At 34.1% G+C, this 26,651-nt stretch overlaps 1 protein-coding gene across 1 annotated transcript; it reads left to right on the plus strand.

The window, feature by feature from the left end:
* The first annotated feature begins 844 nt into the window (after positions 1-844).
* On the plus strand, positions 845-26,206 carry LOC109074601 (vezatin-like). The gene is made up of 13 exons (XM_042722304.1): positions 845-1,000; positions 1,702-2,010; positions 6,051-6,212; positions 9,332-9,421; positions 11,648-11,832; positions 12,657-12,938; positions 16,713-16,861; positions 16,961-17,097; positions 18,297-18,625; positions 19,476-19,669; positions 21,498-21,595; positions 22,889-23,093; positions 24,087-26,206. Exons 2-13 carry the CDS (start codon positions 1,963-1,965, stop codon positions 24,593-24,595), a joined length of 2,388 nt encoding a protein of 795 aa, XP_042578238.1. The 5' UTR covers positions 845-1,000; positions 1,702-1,962; the 3' UTR covers positions 24,596-26,206.
* Positions 26,207-26,651: the final 445 nt, after the last annotated feature.

The raw sequence follows: 26,651 nt of genomic DNA on the forward strand, positions 1-26,651 counted from the left end.
CTTGACTTGACTACCCAAATCTTATAATATTTATATTAATATGTAATACTATAATGAATTATACTAATAATCCTACAATACAAAGTTGTTTACTTGGCTACGGTATTTATAATCTGTCTAACATCTGATTGCACAACAGGTCAGTGGTGTTTTTATTGAAAACATTTAAATTTGCAAACATGTTGTAATATGACAATACAAACAATTTACAAATAAAATACAAAACTCACAGTGAGTTTAAATACAATTTAAATATGAATAAAGAAAAATAAATAAGTGGTCATCGCACAGACATTACATTAAATTGTTAAACAAACTGTAAAAGTTTTTGTTTACATAATATATGTGTGTGTACTGTTGTTTATTTATGATGCATATATAAATACAAACACATGTTTTTTTTTTTTTTTTAAGATATTTTTTTTTTTTATATGTGATATATTTTTATATATTATATCAAATATATATTATATATGTGTGTATTTATATATACATAATAAATATAGAGCATACATACATACATACATACATATTATACTATATATATATATATATATATATATATATATATATATATATATATACATATATAATGTAAACAAAAACTTTTATTTAGGATGCGATTAACCACAAATAATAACAGCACTTTTCATGTTTTAAAAATTAATGTTCTAGTATATTATACTCTAAACAATGAAGACAGTTATCATAATAACGACTATATTATTTATCTTTCACACTGTACACAGAAATCAAAACCAACAGCCCAGTAGATGTCGATATGCACATGTTTAGCGAACCGTCGTCGAATAACAGACGAAGAAGAGCTATGAATCATGGGAATTGTAGTTCAAGTCATGGCGTGTCTCTGCGCATTCAGCAGAAGCTGTACAGATCCGTCCTGTAATTCATATCGACTACCATCCCAGCACGCGCAGCTGATGGACACATATGGCGGAGAGCTATGACTGAGGATTTTGATGAAGAAATTGTTTTCGAGGTGAGTGTTTGATCCGGACGCGTGCGTCACGCGGGCACACAACAGCTGCTCGAATATCTGTGATAGATAGATGTGCAGTTAGCAGCCTGCACTTAGCACATAAAACACTCCTCCCTGTGCACCTCTACCATGACTTACAGCTGCTTATCAAGCACTTTGGGTTTAATAAAACACACACCGCGCTGAAAACTAGGCTAGCTTTGTTTTTCATATGTTAGGAAACATAAATCTTGTATGGACAGGGATAGAGACAGTGCTTCAAAACATAGTGAGCTGACTACCTAGACAGCATTTATAGGCGCGTCAAGCACTAGGTAGGCAGGTCACTAGGTTTTGAGACACTAATGCCTTAAAATGTTATCTAAATCGGCATTTCGTTAGGTTTTAGATTAATTAATACCGTCTAGGTTGCCAGCTAACTAGGCTTTAAGATTAAGATGCCCAAAAATGTTGTCTAGGAGGGCATCCCACTAATTTTTGAGATTAAAATGCCCCACAAATGCTGTCGGTGCTAAAAGCTCCTCAGGTTTCCGTACTATGGTGAACAGTTTAGGAAGGCTCCTACATAGGTTTGTAGACACTTTCCGTTTGTCTGTTTTACTTTAATCTCTATAAACTGAATTAAAAGCCTCGTGCACTGAAGCATGTGTGGTCTTGATCTGCTCTCATTTGGTGACCTAAAATCAGGTCTTTCACCGCAGGCCAGTTTAGCTGCTCTCTCACATCAATAAACACACGCCGACCGGTTCCTCTCACTGCAAATGAGCTTTAGAGCAAAAAGATCCAAAGTCCGCGACGGGTGGCAGCAGGATTTGACCGAATAAGAATATGGGAGTTATAAACCTCTTTAGCAACTCAAATCCAGTGGCAATGGTGAGCAGTGGACATGTGCCTGTGATTCTGGATCTCTGCTTGGGAATCAGGACCTTTGAGAGTGTCGGATCTACTTCCTCTGTTGAGCAATGGTGCGTTTGAGAAGATCCAAGACAAGAGTGAGGGACACGCGAGAGGTAAGGGAGGAAAAAGGCAGGAAAGGATGTTGTTTGTAGTGTTCTTCCTCAGAGAGAGAGAGAGAGCACAGCCCTTTCCTGAGAGAGATAGCGGAATCATGACCCCTCTTTTTCTCTCCTCCATTCCTCTCTGTATTACTTTCACTCACTTGTTCATCAAATTATGTTTCTTCTTTGTGTGTGTGTGTTTTTTTCCTCTTTCTCCATTAAAAGAATGGCTGCTGCTTTGGATGACAAATGTCAATCGAAAACCTATGCTGAAATGTGTTAAATTGTATGTAGGTCAATGACTTGACAAACAGAAAACAGAATTATTATTATTTTTTTTTACACATTCTGTAACTTGTATTACAGTGCAATAATTACACCTAAGGAACACATCTGATTTTTACACATTAGATTTTTTTGTAACCTGTGTATGTATATAATATATATATATATATATATATATACAGGTCCTTCTCAAAAAATTAGCATATTGTAAAAAAGTTCATTATTTTCCATAATGTAATGATAAAAATTAACTTTCATATATTTTAGATTCATTGCACACCAACTGAAATATTTCAGGTCTTTTATTGTTTTAATACTGATGATTTTGGCATACAGCTCATGAAAAACCCAAAATTCCAAAAAAATCTCAAAAAATTAGCATATTTCATCCGACCAATAAAAGAAAAGTGTTTTTTAATACAACAAATATAAAAAAAAAGTCAACCTTCAAATAATTATGTTCAGTTATGCACTCAATACTTGGTCGGGAATCCGTTTTGCAGAAATGACTGCTTCAATGCGGCGTGGCATGGAGGCAATCAGCCTGTGGCACTGCTGAGGTGTTATGGAGGCCCCAGGATGCTTCGATAGCGGCCTTAAGCTCATCCAGAGTGTTGGGTCTTGCGTCTCTCAACTTTCTCTTCACATATCCCACAGATTCTCTATGGGGTTCAGGTCAGGAGAGTTGGCAGGCCAATTGAGCACAGTAATACCATGGTCAGTAAACCATTTACCAGTGGTTTTGGCATTGTGAGCAGGTGCCAGGTCGTGCTGAGAAAACGAAATCTTCATCTCCATAAAGCTTTTCAGCAGATGGAAGCATGAAGTGCTCCAAAATCTCCTGATAGCTAGCTGCATTGACCCTGCCCTTGATAAAACACAGTGGACCAACACCAGCAGCTGACATGGCACCCACCCCAGACCATCACTGACTGTGGGTACTTGACACTGGACTTCAGGCATTTTGGCATTTCCTTCTCCCCAGTCTTCCTCCAGACTCTGGCACCTTGATTTCCAAATGACATGCAAAATTTGCTTTCATCCGAAAAAAGTACAGTCCAGTGCTGCTTCTCTGTAGCCCAGGTCATGCCGCTGTTTCTGGTTTAAAAGCACACGCCTGTGCACGGTGGCTCTGGATGTTTCTACTCCAGACTCAGTCCACTGCTTCCGCAGGTCCCCCAAGGTCTGGAATCGGTCCTTCTCCACAATCTTCCTCAGGGTCCGGTCACCTCTTCTCGTTGTGCAGCGTTTTTTTGCCACACTTTTTCCTTCCCACAGACTTCCCACTGAGGTGCCTTGATACAGCACTCTGGGAACAGCCTATTCGTTCAGAAATTTTCTCTGTCTGTGTCTTACCCTCTCGCTTGAGGGTGTCAATGATGGCCTTCTGGACAGCAGTCAGGTCGGCAGTCTTACCCATGATTGCGGTTTTGAGTAATGAACCAGGCTGGGAGTTTTTAAAAGCCTCAGGAATCTTTTGCAGGTGTTTAGAGTTAATTAGTTGATTCAGATGGATTAGGTTAATAGCTCGTTTAGAGAACCTTTTCATGATATGCAAATTTTTTGAGATAGGAATTTTGGGTTTTCATGAGCTGTATGCCAAAATCATCAGTATTAAAACAATAAAAGACCTGAAATATTTCAGTTGGTGTGCAATGAATCTAAAATATATGAAAATTTAATTTTTATCATTACATTATGGAAAATAATGAACTTTTTCACAATATGCTAATTTTTTGAGAAGGACCTGTATAATATTGTCAAAAATGTCAGGATGGCACAATTGCCCCGTGCTCTGAAGTTCCTTGAATAAAAATCTGTTTTTGGCATTATTTTAAACAAACAAACAAATAAATAAACAGTGTAGAAGTTTTGTTTTAAAGGGGTCATGACATGGGTTTTTTTATTTTATTATTATGGTCCCCTAGGTGCAATTATAGTATTACTATAGTTTTTTTTTTAAAAATCTTTTAAAATGTAGTGAATTATGACATTTTCCCACCCTGTTTCTCATCCTTTGATTCAAACAGTCTGTTTTTTTGGGTTGTTTCCCCCTTTAAGAGTTCAGTGTTAAAACGCCCACTGTTATGATTGGCTAACGACAGTGCCTATGGATCAATTATTAACACCCCCAGCCAGAACATTTGTGGATTGAGCGTAACTGTTTAGTAGCGGGTGATGCATTCGAAGTGATGGCTCTTGCAATGATGAAACCTTATATGTTTGAGCACATCTGCGTGGCATTGTAATTTTCCTTTACACAGACCCACTCGCTGTCCGTCGACTGAACACTTGTGAGACGCGCGGCGCGACAACGATACGAAATGAGCGTAGTTGTCTGTGCTGGAGGCGGTCATATGCAAATGGTTTGGAACGTCACTTCGCACCGTGACGTCACTTCTTACCATGGATCCAGAACGAGCTGTATTTAGAGCTTGATTAAATAAATGGCTCGTTTATAAGGGGAGGACGACTCTTAAGCTATGAAACTTGCAGGACGTTTTAATGGTACAAAGACCTCTTATATTCCAAAAGATCAAGGCAAATTTGGTTTCTCATTTCATGACCCCTTTAAAATATTAGTGATTTAAAGGTTTTGCAGGAATGAATATTTATTTATTTATTTAGGTGGGGCATGATATAAAACAAAAATATAGAAAACATTTTGTTGGGTCAGTGAGTGTGTTATAGCCATATACTGTATAGCCAACATACAGTCATCATATATATATATATTATATATATATATATATATATATATATATTAAATTGCCCCTATTAGGGGTAATGAAAGGTTAATATTTTGGTTTTGGGAGTCCCCTACAACAGGTTGACATGCATGCAAGGTCAAAAAACACTTTCGTTGTCTTATAATATGCATTTATTTGTGCCTTACTTGCTCAATGACTCCCAAACGATTCGCTCAAGGATTCATTTTTCCAAACCCCTCTTTTGCGTGATGCTAAACTGCAGTGATTGGTCCCATTTTCATTTCATCTTGCCTGTAATGCCTGATAAAGCCGCGTTTGTGAGCGCAGTGCTGCTTTGAGTACAGCGTTACCGGGGAAACCGCTATTTTATGCTTTCCAAAAGCACACCTAGTGGCAAATAATGGATTTGCGTTTTCATTCACACCAACGGAAAAGACCAACAAGTGGGCGGGCAATATGCTAATGTCAACATGAAACTGCTTGGGATTCGTTTTAAAAACTACTCGTTTCAATGATTCAGAGTCGACTCTTTCTTTTGAGAGACAATAACTTTATACACGGTGCACTTTCAGATTTAAAACTTTGCAGGATGTTTTCATTCACTTAGAGCTGTGTTACACACTGTGTGAAAGGTCATTTTCAAAAATCCATAATAGGGGCACTTTAAAAAAATCATAATATTGTACCTTTTTATGACATGGTAAAGTTAGGTCAGGCAGTTGAATAAAAAAATTCTCAACAAAACCTTATGATATTCATTCACAAAAATAAATAAATAAGTGTTTTAAATTTTTTTTGAAAATAATGGTTTAGGATGTGTAAATTTTTTATTTTTTTTACTTTTTTTTAATGGTATTTAATTTTTTTTTTTTTTTTGCTTGGCTTTTGATTCTTTTGAAATTTTTTCAATTTTTTATTAAACCTATTAAACCTTAATAAATATTAAATTCCATAAAAACTTTGATTTTAAACCATTTTGCCTTTCTGTCATCTTGGACATCCTCGTTTGTCACTGATCCATGTTTATTTGGAGTTGTGTCTCTTTGGCCCCTCCAGAACTCTCCGCTGTTCCAGTACTTGCAGGATCTAGGACACACAGATTTTGAGGCATGTTCTCATCTCCCTGCTGAGGCATGTTCTCCCGTTTCTCAGGAGGAGGAGCCAAGCGCTGGTGGAGAGGAGGCGCAGTTTCCTCAGGATATCCTCCCTTCTCACAGAGTGAGTGTCGGCACTTACCTTTTCAATACGCTAACCGTACAGCAACTACAGTTTTGTACAGTGTTTAATGAAAGATCTTAATCCTTGGAAAAACTTAACATTTTTGTAAACTTGAGCTGCGTTGCTTGAATGAACAGAAGCGGATTAAATGCTAATCTGAACAGTGTTTTGTAACCAGCAGCTTTTGAAACACACACTGAAAGGTCCAATTAGAATCAGACGGATCCAATGCGAAATAGAAATATAGAAATGAATACTTTTATTCAGCAGGGATGCTTTAAATTGATCAAAAGTATGATAAAGACATTTATAATGTTACAAGATATTTCAATTTCAGATAAATGCTGTTCTTCCGAACTTTCTATTCATCAAAGTAACCTGAAAAACTCTACTCAGCTGTTTTCAATAATAATAATAATAAAAATAAATGTTTTTTGAGCAGCAAATCAGAATATTAGAATGATTTCATAAGAATCACGTGACTGGAGTAATGATGCTAAACATTTAGGTTTGATCACAGGAATAAATAACATTCTAAAAATATATATTTAAATAGAAAACCATTATTTTTACAGCTTTATTGAAAGCTTTAATTTTTGGTGGAACTGAAGGCCGGTTTCATGGTCACCTCAGGAACAGGAAGTGATGAATAACTGTAGAATTTTCCAGTCTCTTTTGGGAATGTGCTGTAATTCCACTCAGTGTGTAAATAGAGCTCATTCCTTTGGCAGAGCAAAATATTGTTTGTGTGTGTCTATACTCTATTTTAGAATTCATTTGGAATGTTTCCACGTTGAACATCATTATTGTCTTTAGTTTACACAGTTCAGGCTGTCACTGTTTGTGTTCCCAGTCTACAATGTCTCTCTCTCTATCTCTCTCACACACACACACACACACACACACACACACACACACACACACACACACACACACACACACACACACACACACACACACACACAGTCTTTCTCTTTCTGTTCTTTAGCTGTCAGACACACACTCAAAGCATCTAGAATGTGAGTCCTACAGCAGCGGAATACTAAAGACATGAAGAAAGAAAAGAAGACAAAGCAGGCAGAACCTCCTCAGTGTGTGAGGCTGAATGCACTTTCCCAAAACTATAGACACTTTCTTTCTGATTTGTTCTGACATGTCAAGATATCAAATCTGAAGTTTGTTTCTTTAAATGTTTTGTATTTCCATTATCTTTCTTGGTTCCAGAGGATGTTTAGTATGTAGGCTAAAATGGGAAAAACCTCAGACATGTGGTTTGTGTGTTCATGACCCAGACAGGAATCAATATCGCTCTGTGGACTGTTACTCAAGAGGACGTAATAAACATACCAGCATCCGGTACTTTTAATAAAGCTGTAAATGAAACACACTCTTCAAGGCTACATTTATTGGATCAAAAGTACAGTAAAAACAGTAATATTGTGAAATAGTATTACTATTACTAATTACTCTCCAGTCTTCAGTGTCACATGTTCCTTCAGAAATCATTCTAATGTGAAGATTTGCTGCTCGAGAAACAATTCTTAATATTATCCATGCTTATAATAGTTGTGCTTAATATTTTTGTGAAAACCATGATGCAGTTTGTTTTATTTTGTTTGTTTTTTTTTTGTGAATTTAAAAAGAAATGGAAATCTTTTGATATGGTGCTAAGATGATCCTATTAAGATCAATGTGATAAACAAACTAGAAGAAGGGTTGTCAAGACAAACTTTAAGTTGGCTTGAGAAAGCCTGACCAAAAACTTAAAACTTAATTGTTTTAATGTTTTAATAGTTTGACAGTTTTCAGTCTGAAACAGTTTGAAGTTTAAAGTGGTTTTAAAGCTTAAAGCTTGAATGTTTTGAAGGCTATACAGTCAGATAGATAGACAGATAGGTATTTATATAGTTATAGAAAGATAGTTATAGATAGATTCTAAATATTAGATAGAATGGAAGCTTAAATTAGTTCATATGGCTTAGAAATTTTGCTAAGGTATTTGGTTGGTTGCTAGGGTGTTGCTGGGTGGTTGTTAGGGTGCCTGGGGTGGTTGCTAAGGTGTTGCTATGCGGTTGCTAGGGTACTTGGGTTATTTGCTAGGGCAAGTTCAAAAGAAATATAAATTTTGATATGGTACTAAGATGATCCTTTTCAAGGCAATTGATAAACAACTTAGTGTAAGAGCAATCTAAAAGTAATCAAAAAGTAGTCTTATATTACCTAAAATGTGTGATGTAATGGATTCAATTATTAAAAACTATTTTTGTCATGTAATTTGGCATCAATAATGGACTACATTTTGTTAGTTATGTACCCTAGTTTTAAATACCCCATACAATTGGTAGATTAGTGCAGCTTTCACAGTGATGCACCATGATGTTATTGCCAGTTAGTGGCAGGTACTTTTTCGACAAAGGCAGGACATCATATTTATTTATTTATTTATTGGATCTAAAAAAACGCGGTGGCTATTTGCACTGTACAAATAACGATGGATGGTATTTACACTAAGTGCAAATAGCAATAGATTCCATTTACACTATATTAAAACAGCAAGATTTTCTGCTATTTATGCTATTTATTACCTGATACTTTATTTTCAACTTTTTGATTATGTCCTTAATTTTTAGTGAAAATAAATGCCTTTTTCCAAAGTATATTAGATTTGAAAAGGGAGAAAAAAAAGTTCGGCAAAAGGCGGGGTTCGAACTCTGGTCGAACGCGTCAAAAAGCACACACCTTCATCTACACCACTGAAACTGCTGTTTAATGAGCGTCTTTTTTCAGTGTTGACTATCCCAATCAGACGTTGGCAGGCGGAGTTAGTGTACATAGCCTTTGCCAACAAGGCGGGCTATTAGCACTTAGTGTAAATAGACACTCCATTTAAAAAAAAAGGTAGAGTGCAAGATTAGTTTGCTTTCTCTCCCATCCACACAGAGAATTTAGAAATTGTCTTTTCTATGCCATGACAACCATTAGGTCATTGAAATATTGGCATATTAACACTTATTTGGTCTTCAGTTACTTGACTTGCTCTGATGAGTGATAGCATGAACTACGTTGGTTTTCCTCAGAAGTCTAGCAGGCTTTAGGCTTTAATTTGTGTGTTTTTGCAGAAGGGTGGTGTTTGGAGGCTGGTTGAGGCTCTGCGCAGTCTGAATCCTCTGCGTCGGGACAGCGCCACCCACTGGCAGGAGCAGCAGCTGGTGAGAGTGAAGCTCAGCATACAGCTGGATTTCAGTCATGTATAAAATATGCATAATCACATACATATTTAAGGGGGTAATAGTTGTTTGGTGGTGTGCAGGGTTGCCAGATCTGCTTTAGAAAATCAGCCCATTTGCCAATCTAAATTATGTGAGTTTGACCAATTAAACTAGTGGAAATTCTAGTGGAAATACCCAAACTCTAAATATGCAGGTCCCATACCTAAAATACATATTTAACAGTCACTGTTATGCACAATGCACAATTTTAACTTGAAAATCACTGTATAGTATTAATCATTAACACAGTCTGTCTTATGTTAAGATTGGCAGCTAGTGAACAAAATTATTTGGTAGGGGTGGTAATCCTTTATTTTTGAACATTCAAAAATTAACTGTTTGCAGCTGAAAAAAAATAAATGTTTCTAATTTTTTTATGGGTGAAAAATGCTAATATGAATGAATTAAAATAAAAGAAAAGGCACTTGAACTATTTATTTAAAATTAAGTATAAAACTATTAAATATAACTTTGTTGTTAAATATAGAAAATATAATTTTTGTTTAACTACATTCTTAAACATATAAATCTATTTAATTGAAAATAATTGTAAATGTATTTGGCAAGTTGTTACTGAATTGACAAGGGCTTTTAAAAAATGCTATTTAAGTTTTATATATATATATATATATATATATATGTATGTATGTGTGTGTGTGTGTGTGTGTGTGTATATATGTGTGTGTGTGTATGTATATGTGTGTGTGTATATACAGTACAGACCAAAAGTTTGGAAACATTACATTAACATTACATTTTTAATGTTTTTGAAAGAAGTTTCTTCTGCTCATCAAGCCTGCATTTATTTGATCAAAAATACAGAAAAAACAGTAATATTGTGATATATTATTACAACTTAAAATAATAGTTTTGAATTTGAATATACTTAAAAAAAATAATTTATTCCTGTGATGCAAAGCTGAATTTTCAGCATCATTACTCCAGCCTTCAGTGTCACATGTAAACATCCAGTCTATCACATGATCATTTAGAAATCATTCTAATATTCTGATTTATTATGAGTGTTGGAAACAGTTCTGCTGTCTAATATATTTGATGAATAAAAGGTTAAAAAGAACTGCATTTATTCAAAAAAATAATAATAATTCTAATAATATATATTCTAATAATATATTTTCTTTACTATGACTTTTTATCAATTTAACACATCCTTGCTGAATAAAAGTATTGATTTTATTTAAAAAAAAAGAAAGAAAAAAAAATTACTGACCCCAAATTACTGACCAGTAGTGTATATTGTTATTACAAAATATTTATATTTAAAAAAAAGCTTCTTTTTTTTATTATTATTTTTTTTACTTTTTATTCATCAAAGTATCCTAAAAAAGTATCACATGTTCTGAAAAAATATTAAGCAGCAGAACTGTTTCCAACTTTGATAATGAATCATCATATTAGAATGATTTTCTGAAGGATCATGTGATAATGATCCTAAAAAATTCAGCTTTGCATCACAGAAATATAATTTAAAAGTATAATAAATTTAAAAACAATTATTTTTAAATTGTAATAATATAGTATCACAATATAACATTTTTTTTTTCTGTATTTTTGATCAAATAAATGCAGGCTTGATGAGCAAGAAGAATAAACTTCTTTCAAAAACATTAAAAATAGTAAAAATGTTTCCAAACTTTTTGGTCGTACTATATATATATATATATATGTGTGTGTGTGTATATGTGTGTATGTATTATATATATATATATAGTGTTGTGTGTGTGTGTGTGTGTATATATATATATATATATATATATATATATATATATATATATATATAATATATTTTAGAAATAATATAAAATTTTAGAAATAAAACTTATTTTATTGTATGTTTTTTTTTAATTATTTTAAATGTAAATGCCAAATAATAGTGTGTTTTGTTAAAAATAATACATTTTTTGGTTTTACTTGCCTTTTTTTCACAAATCATAATAACTGATCCCCTCTCCATAGAGTTTGCTTAATCTAACTGATACTAATCTAAACTAATTATTTCAAAATCAATTTGATAAAACTAAGATCCAGAGACCAAGATCTTGTTGTGCATTACAGTACAGAAACCCATTACTGCTGCAAGGCATTGAAATGATCCGATAATTAGATTGATTTGCTGTGTATTCATCTGTGTTTGTTTTCCCGCAGGACGCTGCCTTCCGCCAGTATTCCCTGCGCTGTCTGTTATCTCAGGATGTGCTGTTGCAGGAGGATGTTGAGCTGATCGAGCTCTTGGATCCGAGCGTGCTCTCTCTGGGCTCCACTGATACCGTCTGCCCCAGTGCCAGCACTTCTGTGCCAGCGCCACGCTACCTCTCGCCACCCTCCATACGGTACACACCTACGTCAATACCAACAAAAACACCTTTAAGGGATAGTTCACCCAAAAATTACAATTACTCACCCTCATGATGTTCCAAACCCGTAAGACCTTCATTCATCTTCGGAACGCAAATTAAGATATTTTTGATGAAATCCAAGAGCTCTCTGATTCTCCATAGACAGCAACACAACCGAAATGTTCCCAGGTCTAGAAACGTAGTAAGGAGTCACCGGTAAAATAGTCCATGTGACATCAGGGGTTCAATCGTAATTTTACGAAGCTACGAGAATGCTTTTTGTGTGCAAAGAAAACAAAAATAATATATAGTATATAATAAAATGTATACTGACAATTATTCTCCTCCTCATCCTTTCTGCAGCAGCGTGAGAGTATCACGACGCATGGGCTTGCTTCCACATCATGCGCATGTGTTGTTTACATGAAGCAGAAGCAAGCACATGCATTGTGATACTCCACTGCAGACATGATTTGAAGGAGAAGACTTGTTGAATAAAGTTGTTATTTTTGTTTTCTTTGTGCACAAAAAGTATTCTTGTAGCTTCGTAAAATTGCGGTTGAGCTACTGATGATACATGGACTATTTTACCCATATCCTTGCGATGTTTCTGGACCTGGGAACATTCAGTTGTGTTGCTGTCTATGGAGAATCAGAGAGCTCTCGGATTTCATCAAAAATATCTTAATTTGTGTTCTAAAAATGCATGAAGGAACAACATGAATGTCAGTAATTAATGACAGAATGTTCATTTTGGGGTGAACTATCTCTTTAACACTATCAGCTTGATATGTTACTGATGTGTTTCTGTGTTACAGGGATGTGTCGGTTTTGGTCGGGCTGCTAGCTGTCTTGCTCGGCGTGTGTTTTTCGTACCCTGACCACGAGCAGGCTCTGTGGCTGTGCGTTGTCCTGGTGTGTGTTACGTGTGCGTGTCGTGGTCTGTCTCTGTGGCGTAAGGCCGTTCTACAGCGGCGCGTTCAGTCTCTGGCCGTCCAGCTGGAGGGTTTGGTGAACAACAGCCGAGCGCTGACCAGTCTCTCTCGCAAGTCACTGCGCCTCATACAGGAGACAGAAGTCATCTCACGAGGTTTCACCCTGTAAGTGTCATCACACACACACACGTATGTTGGTATTGGTGGTTTATGGGGACTCTCCATAGGCGTAATGGTTCTTATACTGTACGAACTGTATTTTCTATTGAACTACACTTACCTACCCCTCACAGGAAACTTTGTGCATTTTTAGATTTTCAAAAAGCACAATTTAGTTTGTTTTTTAAAGCCTTTTAAATTACAGGGACATAGGTTGTGTCCTCATGAACCACATAAACACACACACACAGACCCCAAACACTTTAGTTAGTCACATCTTATCAGAGGTGGACAATAATGAAGTACATTTACTTGAGTATTATTTTTTTTCTGGAAACTTATTACTTTAACTTCACTACATTTGAAAGACAAATTTCATTCTTTTCACTCCTCTACATTTCTATCAAGGTCCTCAAAGTAGAAAGTCGTACTGTGTAGCAGCTTTAAAAGTCAGTGGGTGATTTTTTTCTTCTTCTTCTCTAAAACGTTACTTTTTTTTTTTAGACAGTCTATCAGTAATTTCTCTTGTAGGGCTACATGAAGTGATTTTTCCCACATTTTTTAAACACTGGCCAGTTGCAAATGTGATATTGGTAACACTTTAAAGCTCATTAACATTTAAAGGAAAATGCTACAAGACTGTAAAGCCGGTTCTGTAATCATCTGTAAATTCCATCAGGTGCATGATTAGAGAACCAGCTTTACTGATGAGATGCGCATTAATTATCGGCCGATATTTATCGTGCACCCCTACTGAATAGAGCTGTTTTTGACAGGGTAATAAAGGTGTTGTTTTACACTATCGTTGAGAAATTTTAACCAAACTATGTTACAGACTTTTCATTAAGACCCTAAAGAATCATATCAACTTTTTGAAAATGGGCATCCAATGACCCCTTTAAGTTTTTTCAGAGGCATAAGGTATTGCATACAACAATAAGTAAACTGCATTGACATAAAAAAGGAAATTTACTTTTGGTACTTTTAAAAGCAAGTACTTCTGTACTTTTACTTAAGTAAAAATCTGTCTTTACAACTTTAACTTGTAATGGAGTAATAATTGACCAGCAGTATCTGTACTTTCACTCAAGTAATGGAATTATGTACTTTGTCCACCTCTGGTCTTATTTTATGTTTGTTTGTGTGGTGTTATGTATGGAAGCTTATTTCCGACACAGAATCAGAAAATATATAATATTAGAAAAGGTAATTGCAATTTAATATCCCATTCTGACCTTTTTTTTCTCACAACTATCAGTTTCTATCTTAAAATAAATTTTTTTTTTTAAAACAATTTTATTTTGTATTTTATGATTTTGTGTTTTATATTTTTTATTTCTATAGTTTAAGATCTTTTTTTTCTGAGTTTTTTGAGTTTTTTTCTTACAAAAAAAATTTTTTCTCTGAATTCTGATTTCTGAACAGTATTCTACATGTAAACTCACTGTTCTGAATTTTTGTCTCAGAATTGTGATTTTACAACAACTAGATGTATACTCATAATTATGAGAAAGTCAGAATTGTGAAATGTAGAACTAGTTGTGAGATACAAACTTACATTCTGGTAAAATGTTAAAATTGTGAGATATAAACTCCGAATTCGGAGAAAAAATTTAAATTGTGAGATATAAACTCTCAATTACGTGTTTACAATTTATAAACTTGGAACTAAGAAGAAAAAAGACAAAACTGTGAGATTTTTCGCAATTTTGAGATGTCGTCAGACAAGTTGTAAATACCTTTTTTAATATTTTTCTTTTAGTGGCGGAAATGAGCATTGTTTACAAAATTAGACTAGTTGCAGTGTTTTTCATTTTTGTGAGATTTCGTTTTCTGCATGAAAATCATTGATTATTTCTGCATCCGTTTTGTACTAGACAGTTTTGCAGTTGTTTAAAGCTGAAGTGTGTTCTTTCTGTGAAACTGTAACTCTTTTCCTAAACACTCCTGTTTATAGTCGCTCAAACCAGCTGAGCAAAATGCTGGTTAACCTCACCTTATGAATGGCACAGTTATAGTCCACTTTAGTCTGGAAATGAATCTGGGATAGGAGAAAGTATTTTAACAAAATATTACACACTTCATCTTTAAATTTTTTAACTGTATTCCTGTAGGGAATGATATGTGGATTATTTGACTTAATTGGTGCCTTTTTTTCTCAAATGTGTTATTATTTCTGGTGATTTGGAGAAGCGGCTCACAGTTTTGAATGTTTCTCATTTTGAGTGGAAATATGAGCTTGATTCACTTCTAATTTTCAGTATTTAGAATTAGTAATTTTGAGCTGTTAAAGGGATACTCCACCCCAAAATGAAAATTTTGTCATTAATCACTTACCCCCATGTCGTTCCAAACCCGTAAAAGCTCCGTTCGTCTTCGGAACACAATTTAAGATATTTTGGATGAAAACCGGGAGGATTGTGACTGTCCCATTGACTGTCTAGTAAATAACAGTGTCAAGGTCCAGAAAAGGTATGAAAGTCGTCGTCAGAATACTCCATCTGCCATCAGACGCACAATCTGGGTTATATGAAGTGACGGGGAACACTTTTTGTAAGTGAAGAAAACAAAAATAACGACTTTATTCAACAATTCCTTTGTCAACAGTCTCCTCTGTGTCTCTCCATATCACAGTATGCTGTATATGCTCTTCTGTATCATCCGCGCCACAATAATGGCTTCTATGTGTATTTACGTGTTTCTACGTGTATTTAGCTTTGATTTGAAAGAAAACAGCGCATCCTTGTGACGCGGATGATACAGAAGAGCATACACAGCATACGGTGATATTATTTGCCAGTCTATGGGACAGTCTCAAGGCTCCAGGTTTTCATCCAAAATACCTTAAATTGTGTTCTGAAGATGAACGGAGCTTTTACAGGTTTGGAACAACATGGGGGTACGTGATTACTGACAAAATTTTCATTTTGGGATGAAGTATCCCTTTAAACTGCAGGACTACTAACTTGGCATGCTATATAAACATTTAGCATAACTTTTTTTTAATTTTTAATTTTTTTTAGAAATATAAGTAAAATTTTAGAAATGTAAGTATAATGCATGCGGGTTACTGGCATGGGCTTATGTCCTCTATATAAATGAATACCTGTTATGTGTATTTGTGAACATGTTTAGATATAGATTTAATAATTTAGTTATGTGGTGTGCATGTTGAGTGTAATTTGTCTTTCACTAGATATAGTAAGTGTAATTATTATTAGTAATATTGCAGTTCAAATGTTTAGGTTAAGTGTGATTTATCACTTTAAAGAAATTCAGTCTTTTGTCTAGCAAGCATGCATTAAATTGATAAAAAAGTTGCAGTAAAGATTTTTACACTTACAAAAAAATATATTTCAAATCAGTGCTGTTCTAAATTTTTACAAATAGTGTAGCATGAGCAGCACAAGTGTTTTTAACATTGATAATTAGAAATGTTTCTTGAGCGGCATATTAGAATGATTTCTGAAGATCATGTGACACTGAAGACTGGAGTAACGATGCTGAAACTTTAACAGCAATAAATTACATTTTAAATATATATTCAAATAGAAAATTTAAATTGAAATTATTCTTTCAAAAAGCATTTTAAAAAAATCTTACTGACCCAAACGTTTGAACTAGTTTGTCATTATTTGTGTTACTTTTGTGTTCTGTGTGTTACGTTGTTACATAGTGTTAGTCTTGTATTATGTGTTGTTTGTGATGTGTGTCTGCCCTGATGGTTCTCGGACGTCTGCACAGTTGGATCACGTTTCACTTGTCAAGTTTACTCGACAGGGTGAGTGGCGCCTGTCCCTTTAACAGGGCGGGGCTGCTTCGCAGCCAGCAGCTGATTGGTCTACGGAAGGCGGCCTATCAGAGTCTTCGCTGCGCATTCCGAGCCTCTCGCCTCGCCACATGCGTCATGCTCAAGTCATATCCTGATCTAACTACATCATTTGTGATCAACAGCTTTTACAATATGATTTCTGAACTTTTAAATCACTTGGTCGAATCCTTGACTGTGTTTTACATTTCCGCTGAATGATCTGGGATTTTGAATGTGTCAAATTTTGTGTCCACCGTGCCAATCAGAGAGCTTGGTCTCGGTCTGGGGGTGGAGCATCTATCTGACGATCAGGCACAAGAACTGACCAGTGATTACAGTCTGCCTGCACTCAAGGTACAGAAACTTACACTGTTGAATAAATAGAGCTGAGCGCTATAGCTGAATTCCTGGAATTTTTTTTTTTTTATATTTGTTAGTGTTTTGACAGTACTTAGGTATGATGATGATCATAATATTCATCTGTAAATAAATCTTGATATTTAACTTTTTTTTTTGGTGAAAAAAAAAATGTATTCTCCCCAAGGCATTTGTTGAATTGTTTGTTTGTTCACATTATAACAATAAAAAACAATATTTACCTACTTATATTTTTCGTGAAACGTTAAAAAATGGTTTTTTATCAGTTACACAATATTTATTTGTAGAGATACTGATTTTTTTTATGCTATTCTAGTGCTGTCAAATGATTAATCGCATCCAAAATAAAAGTTTTTGTTTACACAATGTGTGTGTAATGTATACTGTGCATATTTATGTATATATAAATACAAACACATGCATGTATATATTTAAGAGAAATATGTTATAATATAATAAATATGTTTTAATACGTTAATATGTTTTTTGGATTAATTGTTTGACAGCACTAATTTATACCAAACAACAACTGTTATCAAGTAGATAAGTAAATCAAAGTAAAAATTTATTTTAAAAGAAGAGGCACAAGTTTTATAAAAAAAAAAAATAATAATAATAATATTAGTGTGTGTGTGTAGATATATATATATATATATTATATATATATATATATATTATATATATATATATAATATATATATATATATAAACATATATTTGTGTGTGTGTGTATTTTATAATTTATTTATTCAAAAAGTTGTTTATATTAATATTGTATTATATAAATTCAGTTGAATAAATACCGGTATTTACCAATTTACATATTTTTCATGAAACACTTCAAGCACATGAAATGGCATTCTGGGACTTTTGTGAAAGTTGTCCATTGATGATGCAGAATTAATTATTTGGATTAAATCATTGAATTTGACCATTTGAAAGAAATAAAATCATTGTTCACAATCTTTAGCCCTTACCTGCTATTTTTGAGTTAAGAAGATGCAAGGAAAGAGGCACTATTCCACACCTAATAGTCAAATAAAAGACACATTAATATTACAACATTCATAGCCATTGCGACTGTACTGTAAAAATTCAATATAGGGTATTGCCCAGCCGCTATTGTTGACATAAATGCACATCATTCTCTTCAGTAACCTTTGATTGTTTTGCAGATGTTGTTCCAGTTGTGGGTCGGGCAGAGCTCAGAGTTTTTCCGGCGGTTAGCTCTGTTATTGTCTCCAGGGAGGGAGGAGCTAGACTCCAGGCCCAGCCCCCTCACGTACAGCAGCGTCCCGTTGATTACTGACGCTCTCCATCGCACGCTGGCCGCTTGCCTCGGAGACCTTCAGCGCAGCTTTGATTTCCATCGCTACTTTGAAACGCAGCACCAGTCGCTGCCCTCAGAAAGAAATGGACGTGCTCAGCAAAAGTGTCGAGAGCTCAATTCTCTGCACACGTCTGTCCGCAGTTTACAACTTCACCTGAAAACACTCTTAAACGAGTATGTACTTCTTAGGGTTTATTGTTTTTTTTTGTTTTATTTATTTACTTTTTTTTTTTTACAGCCTTGTGTTGTTTTAAAGAGTTAGTTCACCCCAAAATGAAAATTCTGTCATTAATTACTCATCCTCGTGTCGCTCCAAACCCGTAAGACCTTTGTTCATCTTCGGGAAAACAAATTAAGATATTTTTGATGAAATCCGAGAGCTTTCTGATCCTCCATAGACAGCAACACAACTGTAATGTTCCCAGACCCAGAAATGTAGCAAGGATATATCGGTAAAACAGTCCATGTGACATCAGTGGCTCAACTTCAATTTTACGAAGGTATAAGAATACTTTTTGTGCACAAAGAAAACAAAAATAATAACTTTATTTAACAGTTCTTCTCCCCAATTTACCGTCTTCCGTTATTTTGGAAAGTATCACAATGCATACACATGCTTTCCCCTAAGCGCAAAAAACGCTGATTACGTTCATGCACGCGCTTTCCCCCCGAACACTGATTATGTCCAATAATCTTACGGGTTTGAAATGACATGAGGGTGAGAAATGAATGACAGAATTTTCATTTTGGGGTGAACTAACCCTTTAAATCACCAAAAACTGCTGAAATTAATACATTTCTAAAAAAATAAAAAAATAATAATTAAAAGTTCACTAAAAAAATAAGATTTGACTAAATGTCAGTTGATTTACTCTAAATATATATATATATATATATATTAAAATAAGTTTTTATTTATTTATTGTATATTCACAAACTGTGCCAGTTTAACACCCTGGTTATTTTGCTGTAGAAAAAGCTGATGCACCTAATTTTTTTGTTTGTTTTGTTTGTCTTCTCATAGGGTCATCATTCTTGAGGATGATCTGGAAAAGTTAATGGTTGCTAAGGAGACAGAGGAGATGACGTGTGCGGGCTATCAGGAGCTGAAGGAGCGTCTGCAGCTGCTGAAGCCTCACATGCAGGCCAGCACCTGCTGCTGGGACGACACACTCGCGCAGGTCGACCGCATGCTACGCCGAGTCTCCAGCTGTCCAGGTCAGAGGTCATCCTCTCAACCAATCACTGCACACTGCTTTGGAATTTGAATGAATGACTGTTTTGTTACACAGTGCTAATCTGTTTTTAATTGTGTTTTAGAGCGTTTTTTGTTTTTTTTTAAGTTAGTTTAGTTATAATTTAGTATAGTCCTAAGAAATGGCACCTAAATAAAATTTGAGACATTTTAAATGGCTTAAAATGTAAAAAATCATAATTACTGGGGTACAATCAGGCTAAATGTCCCTTTTACAGGAGTAGTCCACCCAGAAATTAAAATTTCATTATCATTATGTACTTACTGAAATGATATTCCAGATCTTTATGCTTTTTTTTGTGAGAAACAATTGATACTAATAATAAGTTAAAAAGATAGTTCACCCAAAAATAAAAATTTTGTCATTATTTAGTCACCGTCATGTCGATCCAAACCTTTATGAGTTTCTTTCTTATGTTGAACATAGAAGAAGATATTTTGCAGAATGCTGGTAATTGAACAGATGATGATCCCCATTGACTTCAATAGTATTTTTATCCCTACTGTGGAAGCCAATGGGGACCAACAACTGTTTGTTTCTTATAAAATATCTTCTTTCGTGTTCAACATTTTTGGATGAACTATTCCTTTAATACTTTTATTAAGGAGCCATTAAATTGATCAAAAGTGACATTTAAGACATTTCTAAGGTTACAAAAGATTTCTATTTTAGATGATTGCTGTTCTTTTGAGTTTCTATTCATCAAGGAACCCTGAAAAAAATGTATCACAGTTTCCACCAAAATATTAAGCCGTTTTCAAAATTGATAATAATAAGAACTGTTATTAATAGATTCGCAGCAAATCAGCACAATAGAATGATTTCTGAATCATCACAAGAATAAATTACATTAAATTTGTTTTTGTGTTTCTAGTTGTGATAATATTTCATAATATTACTGTTTTACTGTATTTTTGATCAAATAAATGCAGCCTTGATTAGCATAAGACTCTTAATCTTAATTATTAGTAGCCTAGTTTAATTTAATAGTTTTATAAAAAGCTGAATCTTTTCTTTTATTGTAGTTTTAATATTCTTGACAGTGTCACAAATCCTGGCACCATAAATGGGTATAAAAGACAATAGAAAGGATATTATAAGTGATTTTGTACAGTCAGCTGGTATTAATGCAGTTATTATAGAAAAACATTTCACTGCAGAAACCAGTTGATCAATCAAAATCAATGATTGCAGAGAGCTTTGCCACATGGAAGTATGGCCAGTGTCTATGAGCTCTCGAAATGATGTCCTCATCATATAATAGGTGTGTCAGCCTTTGTGTGTTTCTCTGGTAACAGAGTGTGTCTTGGGATATTTTTAGAGTTCCTTATTCGACTGATTTCCCTCCCTTCGGTTATTTTAGGGAGCTTTAGGGAAGTAGGAGGGTAAAAAAGGACATGGAGAGAGGGATGGGGTGGGTGACGTCCCTTACAGAACAATGCACAAGTAGGTGAAGTCAATGTGATGCCCAGACCCTCCTCGGGCTGCTGCTTTTAATGGAGGAAGGTCAAAGTTCAGCTGTGCAGTTGTTTGATGTAATTTTGCACATCTGCATGTGGATGCCAAACAACAGCAGCTATTTTTAGCTGAATAACTTAATTACTTAGCACAAGACCCAGTAATGGATAAACGGGTTTATAATAACTGCCAGTGTTTGGCCGTAATATCACGATGAATAACAATACCACAACAAGCCACATTTGATTCACGTAGAAACTGAATCTGTCCTGTCATTTGCTGTAAGGAGACACACATTAACAGGATGCTGTGTATTTGTGTGTGTTCCACAGAGAGTTCAGATCAGCCAGAGGAAACCGCTGCCCCAGATCCCCCTCCTCCTGCCCCCTTTACACACATACAGGACAGAGACCCCATCCCAGAGGAACAGGTCTGTCTGTGTACTTTTAAGCTTGAGAGAAATATTAGCATCTGTATTATTAGTAGTGTTTAAGGCAAGATTCTATATATATATATATATATATATATATATATATAAGAATATTTTTTCTATCTTTATATATATATATATATATATACTATATATCTATATATATATATATATATATTAGGGCTGTCAAATCCAAAATAAAATTTTTGTTTACATAATATATGTGTGTATACTGTGTATATTTATTATGTATATATAAATACACACACATGCATGTATATATTTAAGAAGAATATGTTTACCGTTTATATATTAAATATATTTATATATAATATAAAATATAAGAATATGAATATATAAATGTATATACATGTAAATATTTTCTAAATATATAATTTATGTGTGTGTATTTATATATACATAATAAATATACCCTGTACACATACATATATTATGTAACAAAACTTTTATTTTTGGATGTGATTAATCGTGATTAATCATTTGACAGCCCTAATTTATATATATATATATAATATATATATATATCTATATATATATATATATCTATATATATAATACAATATATATACTTTTTTTTTTTTTTTTTTTGCATGGCTGTCCTGATATCATAGTAATTAAAAAAAAAAAAAAAAAAAGAGTAATGAAATTAAGCATTTTAATTAAGTAATTTGGCATATTTTATTGTTTTATATAAATAAAACAATAAAATATGCCAAATTTACATATTTTCTAAAAAAAAGGCAACATTAATTCAGGCGATGCAACTCCCAAAGAAGCATATGAATTTATCAGTTCATTAAAAAAAAAAAACTTAATTAAAAGCTACCTTAAAAAACTACCTTAAAATATTTGTTTAAACATGGTAAGAATATTAATTAGGAAATATACACTAGCATAAAGGTAAGGAGAATTGAAAATGTGTTTATTTTTGCTTCACATGCATTTTAAACAAGATTTACTTAATAATGTATAATTAAATTATTATTTATCATTGAGGCATGCAAGTATTACATTTCGGCATGACAGACAAGCACCACTTATATTTTTGTCCAAATCTAGTTCACTTGTTTATTGTTTGTAAGTTAATGCTTGTTATTGTTGTCATCAACATTTTTCCGCCTTCATATCTCACAAAGGATTTCACAGCAAACAAACTGCTAAGATTGAAGTGTTGTTGTTATTAGCAAAACTGCAGAGAGATGCGTAAACAATTAACAATGTTGTTGGTATTAACTTAGCTGGGATTAAAAAAAAGATGCTTTTCTTGGCCAGGAACTGGAGGCATATGTCTCGGACTCGGACTCTGAGACGGAGTGGAGAGGGGTCACGGACATGCTGTCGCCATGGGAACAGGAGCGCCAGCGACATGAACGTGAGGAGTCCAGACGTGTTTTACTCGAGCTGAAATCTGTCCTGGGAATCCGAACATCAGATGGAGAGAGAGACAAGCGCAAGCTTCTGCTGTTCAGTGATCAAGGTACGACATGCACAAACACAATATTTGAGTAGTTTTCTTTCCCAGAAGTACTTGTTTTGAGTTTAAGTGAGTCGGCTGGTTCTACTTTAGTTCTTACAACAGTCCATTTCAGTGGGGGATAAAAAATGTACTATGATATAATTCAATATTTTGTATTTTGCTTTGGATAAAAGAGTCTACTAAATGACTAAATGTAAATATTTAAGATGTTTATATTTTTCTTGGACAATAATGCTAATTAGACAAATGCTAACCAAGCGGATCAGTCCAGACAGTTCATTTTAATAAACTGGTAAAGCAACAAACAAATAAAACAAACAAACGTTTTTTGCCAACTTCTTTGTTGTGAGAAAAATGTATACTAACTTTTTTCAACAGTGTTATTTTATCATTATGTATACTGTATACTATTATAGTGTTTATTATTTTGAATGAGGTTTTTAATATTATTTAATATTTTAATAAATTTAATATTTTCCGTTTTAGTAATTTTACATGCTTTTGGCCTTTTTTATTCTTTTTTTTTTGTTTATTGAAATGAATTGTCTGAACTGATTTGCTTAGCTGGTTTCAAATCTAGTTTAGTTGGTTATTTTTTAATCTGTTTTAGTAATTTTAGTACTTCAAGTACTTTTTGTTTTTTATTTTTGTTTTTCATTATTCATGTTATTACTTTTTTGTGTGTGTGTTTATTTGGTTTTGTTTTTGTTTGTTGTTTGGTTTTTGTTTGGTTTAGTTTTTTTGTTTTGTTTTGCTTTTTTTCACTTTGCTATGTTTTTTTTTTTTATTTCAGTTATCGTAAATGAAAACATACAAATTTAGTTTGATAAATTATATTTAAAATAAACTTGAGTTAGTGTAGCTTTTGTTTGTTTTTTGCTTGTTTCGATGCAAACTTACTTTATCATATTGACCGTCTGTAATGTAACTTTTTTTTTTATTTCAAACTTACGTGTAGCTTAGAAAAAATACTTGTCTTTTTTGTCCTTCTAGCCGCGCTGGCTCCATTTGCTAAGGACACATCAAAAACGGACACAAACTCTTTAGAACCGCATATTTCAGCAGAGTCCATGCCTACCGTGGAAAACCATGTCTCCCAACAAGGAGAGGAGGATGAATGTGAACCGCAGACTGAGACTCTGAGTGGGGCGGAAAGAGAGCGAGATTCTGTGACTGAGTTTTGCTGTGGAGATTCTGATGTAACTGGGGCAGCTAAAGATACCAGAGATGAGACTGCGGAGGAAACACAGCTCTTCCAATCAGACGGGCTTATAGACGAGGGGCATGATGGGACACACCCGCTCACACCCAGAGTGCCCACCCTCTCTGTGATTGACAGACTGACAGAACTGCACGGCTCAGAAGCGATCAGTTTCAGCTCCGCCCTGGCCGCCCAGGTAGCAGCGCGCTCGCATACGTTCACACACATGCAGGAATGCACCTATGAGGACTCGGAAGAGGAAGTGACATCACCGCAGACGAGAGAACCTGACGAGGACTGAAACAGCAAGATATTTATTCTCATCCTTTTGGTTGTATTTATTAAGCTTGATTTCAGGTCACAGACATCATTGGATGTAGCTGGTGTGTGTGAATCTGTTTTTGGTCTCTGTTTTAAAGTGTGTGTTTGTGTGTTTGGGGGATTTATGTTTCATGTGACATCCCACGTCCACCCTCTTCATGACAGGCCTCAGGTACAGACTGGCACATGCTAGTACACAAAAATAACAGACCAAAACCTAAACATTAACACAAAACTACGTGTCCTTGGCCATGTCCCAGTTTCATTCACTGTAACACAGGTCCTACACAGAATAACCAAAACTAGCTCTTGGGTATGTCCCACAAAGCCCAACAAGACATATTTGACCCCAATTAAATTAGAGGAAAAAGAAGTCTATTTTAGCACACTTAAGGTTTTGTGTATTGTTACATTATTTTAATGACAAGTAAGGACTTTTTTTTTTTTTTCAAATTAAAGCACATTCTTTTTACTGCAATACAAAACAAATAAAGTTGTTCTTAGTGTAATGCAAGAAATACTGTGCATTTTTTTGTGCCTTTAAAAAATATTATATATATTCAGAATATATTTTGACTTATGCATTGCAAAAATGCGAAACTATGTGCACCCATATATATATATATATATATATATATATATATATATATATATATACCCCTCGCTCTCTCTCTATAGATATATATATATATGTATATGTGTGTGTGTATAGTAATGAGGATGATGAGAATTTACGGAAAATAATGTGAAGTAAACGGTGCACAAAATCTTAATTGTACCAAAATAGGCTTCCTTTTCTCTATGAAGATTTTCATTTCAATTTTGGGATGCAGTATGACCCACGCATGCAGTTCACCTCATTAATTATAACACATTGCAGCTGGTATGTTGTCCTAAAAAAGACCGCATCTCTCTGCAGTGAAGCCTCCATTTTATATAAGTTTGTTTTTGGCGAGGTCGTTCTTTAGGGAAATAAATAGCTGCCCTGATTTCACTTCTGTATCAGACTTTGACTGTTTCTGTTCAGACAGAGCTGTGACCATCACAGGGTTATTGTTAAGTAATTACGAAACCTTAAACATATACTTATTGCCAGTTTTTCAGCTCCTCGGTGTCTCATGTAGAACACTTAGGTCCTAATTAAAGTAAAGAAGAAAAAAAAACCTGATTAGAGGATTTTCTCAAATAATGCTTTCACACAAAACCCAGTTTTAAACCCAAACCCTCTTAACTTTTAACACGGTGGAAAAGGTAGGAAGCTACAGTTTATCTTGCCTTAAACAATGTTCCCTTGTGAGGACTGTTGCACTTTACAACTACACTTAAATCATTTAATGAGACTTTGAATGTTAATGACAGTGTTGATGAAACCAGAGAGCAAAATCCTAGATATAACAATGTTTGTGCGTGAAGTGTATGATGTCTTTATGTCTAACATCCTTAACTAATTTCCTCCATGCATATGCATGACTCCCGAACAATCGTCTTGGCCATGGCAGACTGAGTTTAGCCTTTTCTAAAGGTTAAAGTTTTCCTCAGTCCAGAAGTCGCAATCTTGCCTTTCATTTGTGAAATAAAGTATACGTCCATATCTGTGTTTGTCACTGTGAGATGAATCAATGCACTTCACACTACAAATACACTTCTGACTCTGGGCACACTTGCCAGATGAGAACACATGCCATTAGAAGAAAGATTCTGCCATCTACTGGACAAAATAATAATTATATTTTTATCATTAGAAATATATAACACATATTTATAAATTTAGATCATATAAAGTATAATTTATAATGTAAAATATGTGTTTATTAAATAACAATATATAATATGTTATAATATATCACAGTGCATTCAGAATGTGTTTTAATTTATACGTACACAACCTAATCTATTATATATATATATATATATATATATTATATATATATATATATTATATATATATATATATATATATATTATGTAACTATATACGCTTTGGATATTTAAAAATAAACCTGCGTAGTCAAACTTTTGTGTGAATGGATTTCCAT

The sequence above is a fragment of the Cyprinus carpio genome, chromosome B4 (genome assembly GCF_018340385.1).
Source record: "Cyprinus carpio isolate SPL01 chromosome B4, ASM1834038v1, whole genome shotgun sequence".
Lineage (NCBI taxonomy): Eukaryota > Metazoa > Chordata > Actinopteri > Cypriniformes > Cyprinidae > Cyprinus > Cyprinus carpio.